This window comes from Drosophila sulfurigaster, chromosome 3 (genome assembly GCF_023558435.1).
Source record: "Drosophila sulfurigaster albostrigata strain 15112-1811.04 chromosome 3, ASM2355843v2, whole genome shotgun sequence".
Lineage (NCBI taxonomy): Eukaryota > Metazoa > Arthropoda > Insecta > Diptera > Drosophilidae > Drosophila > Drosophila sulfurigaster.
Window position 1 is genome coordinate 18,613,753 of NC_084883.1, and position 1,170 is coordinate 18,614,922.

Sequence of the window (1,170 nt, forward strand, 5' to 3'; positions counted from 1 at the left end):
AAGCTGCATTTGGGTGTGCTCGACTGTGAGATACCCGTTACCCATTTTAAATAATAGTAAAATAGTGCGGTATTAATTCAATATGCCGCAAAAATAACAAAACTATATCAAAGGGTATATTTGGTATACTATATTGATATATTACAACATTCAAAATCAGCCACAGCAACTAAGTCCCATAATACAAGTATTTCTTTAATAACTTCTACAATTTTTATCTGATCGAATTTAGGAGTCTTAAAGAATATAGTTATTTTTTGAAGAACCAAAAATTCAAATTTTTCTTCAATTTATTTTTTAAATTTCTTGACTACCCTACCATGTTGTAAGAAAAAATTTCTTCTGTACAAATTCATAATTATATTGCCTTATCATCAACTCACCCAACTCACCTGCGACTTTCTTGACACTTTTCCTAAACAACTTTCAAATTGGAAATTAGTCACCGCTGCAAACTAACTCATTCAACCCTCAGACTTAGGGGAAATCAAATCACAATTTTCATCTAGTCCGAGTTTTATATTCGACCAATATCTAGGCTCATTTTAATTGTCACAAAATTCAATAAAGAAATATTTTAACAATATTTTAACATTCTGTTTTTATTTCAACGAACTAAGCAAGGAAAATGAGCCGTGAGTATTATTGTTGCTCGATTTTGGAGACTTTAAAATTTGTTTATCTTTCTAGAATCGAATCCTAACACCAACACATTGTATGTAGAGAAGGAATCGGACAATATCATGTATTCACGCAATCCGATAACTGGAACTGGACTCAATGGCGATGGTGTCGGTGGACTGAAGCCCAAGACACCCAAGACTAGAGGTGAAAATTTAACAAATAATACTTTATAATTTGTATAATTTAATGCTGATTTTCAGTGGGCAATCCTGTGACGGGGGAAGGCTATAGACCAGGACACACTGACGTTGAAGATTTGCGCAAGGTTCATCGGCGTCAAGCAACGTTCACAGAGAATCGTCCGTAGAGAGTTATTAGATTTAGCACAATCTATTATTTTTTGCTAATTCGTGGACTAGACTTTTCAACACGTGTTAAAATTAATAGTTTGAATTTTAAGTTAATTGATGGTTACACATGATCACATGTTGCTTCCGTGCTCATTAAAATTATGAGCCTAAATAAATTGGTTTACTTAAGGATAAA

At 33.0% G+C, this 1,170-nt stretch overlaps 1 protein-coding gene across 1 annotated transcript; it reads left to right on the forward strand.

The window, feature by feature from the left end:
• Positions 1-493: 493 nt before the first annotated feature.
• On the forward strand, positions 494-1,170 carry LOC133843730 (microtubule-associated protein Jupiter-like). The gene is made up of 3 exons (XM_062277391.1): positions 494-635; positions 691-828; positions 885-1,170. The coding sequence occupies exons 1-3, from the start codon at positions 629-631 to the stop codon at positions 989-991; spliced, it is 252 nt and encodes an 83-aa protein (XP_062133375.1). The 5' UTR covers positions 494-628; the 3' UTR covers positions 992-1,170.

Bases quoted from the DNA above. Each gene is read 5' to 3' on its own strand.
- LOC133843730 (XM_062277391.1), top strand. The intron at 829-884 runs GTGAAAATTTAA...GCTGATTTTCAG, and splicing joins CAAGACACCCAAGACTAGAG to TGGGCAATCCTGTGACGGGG.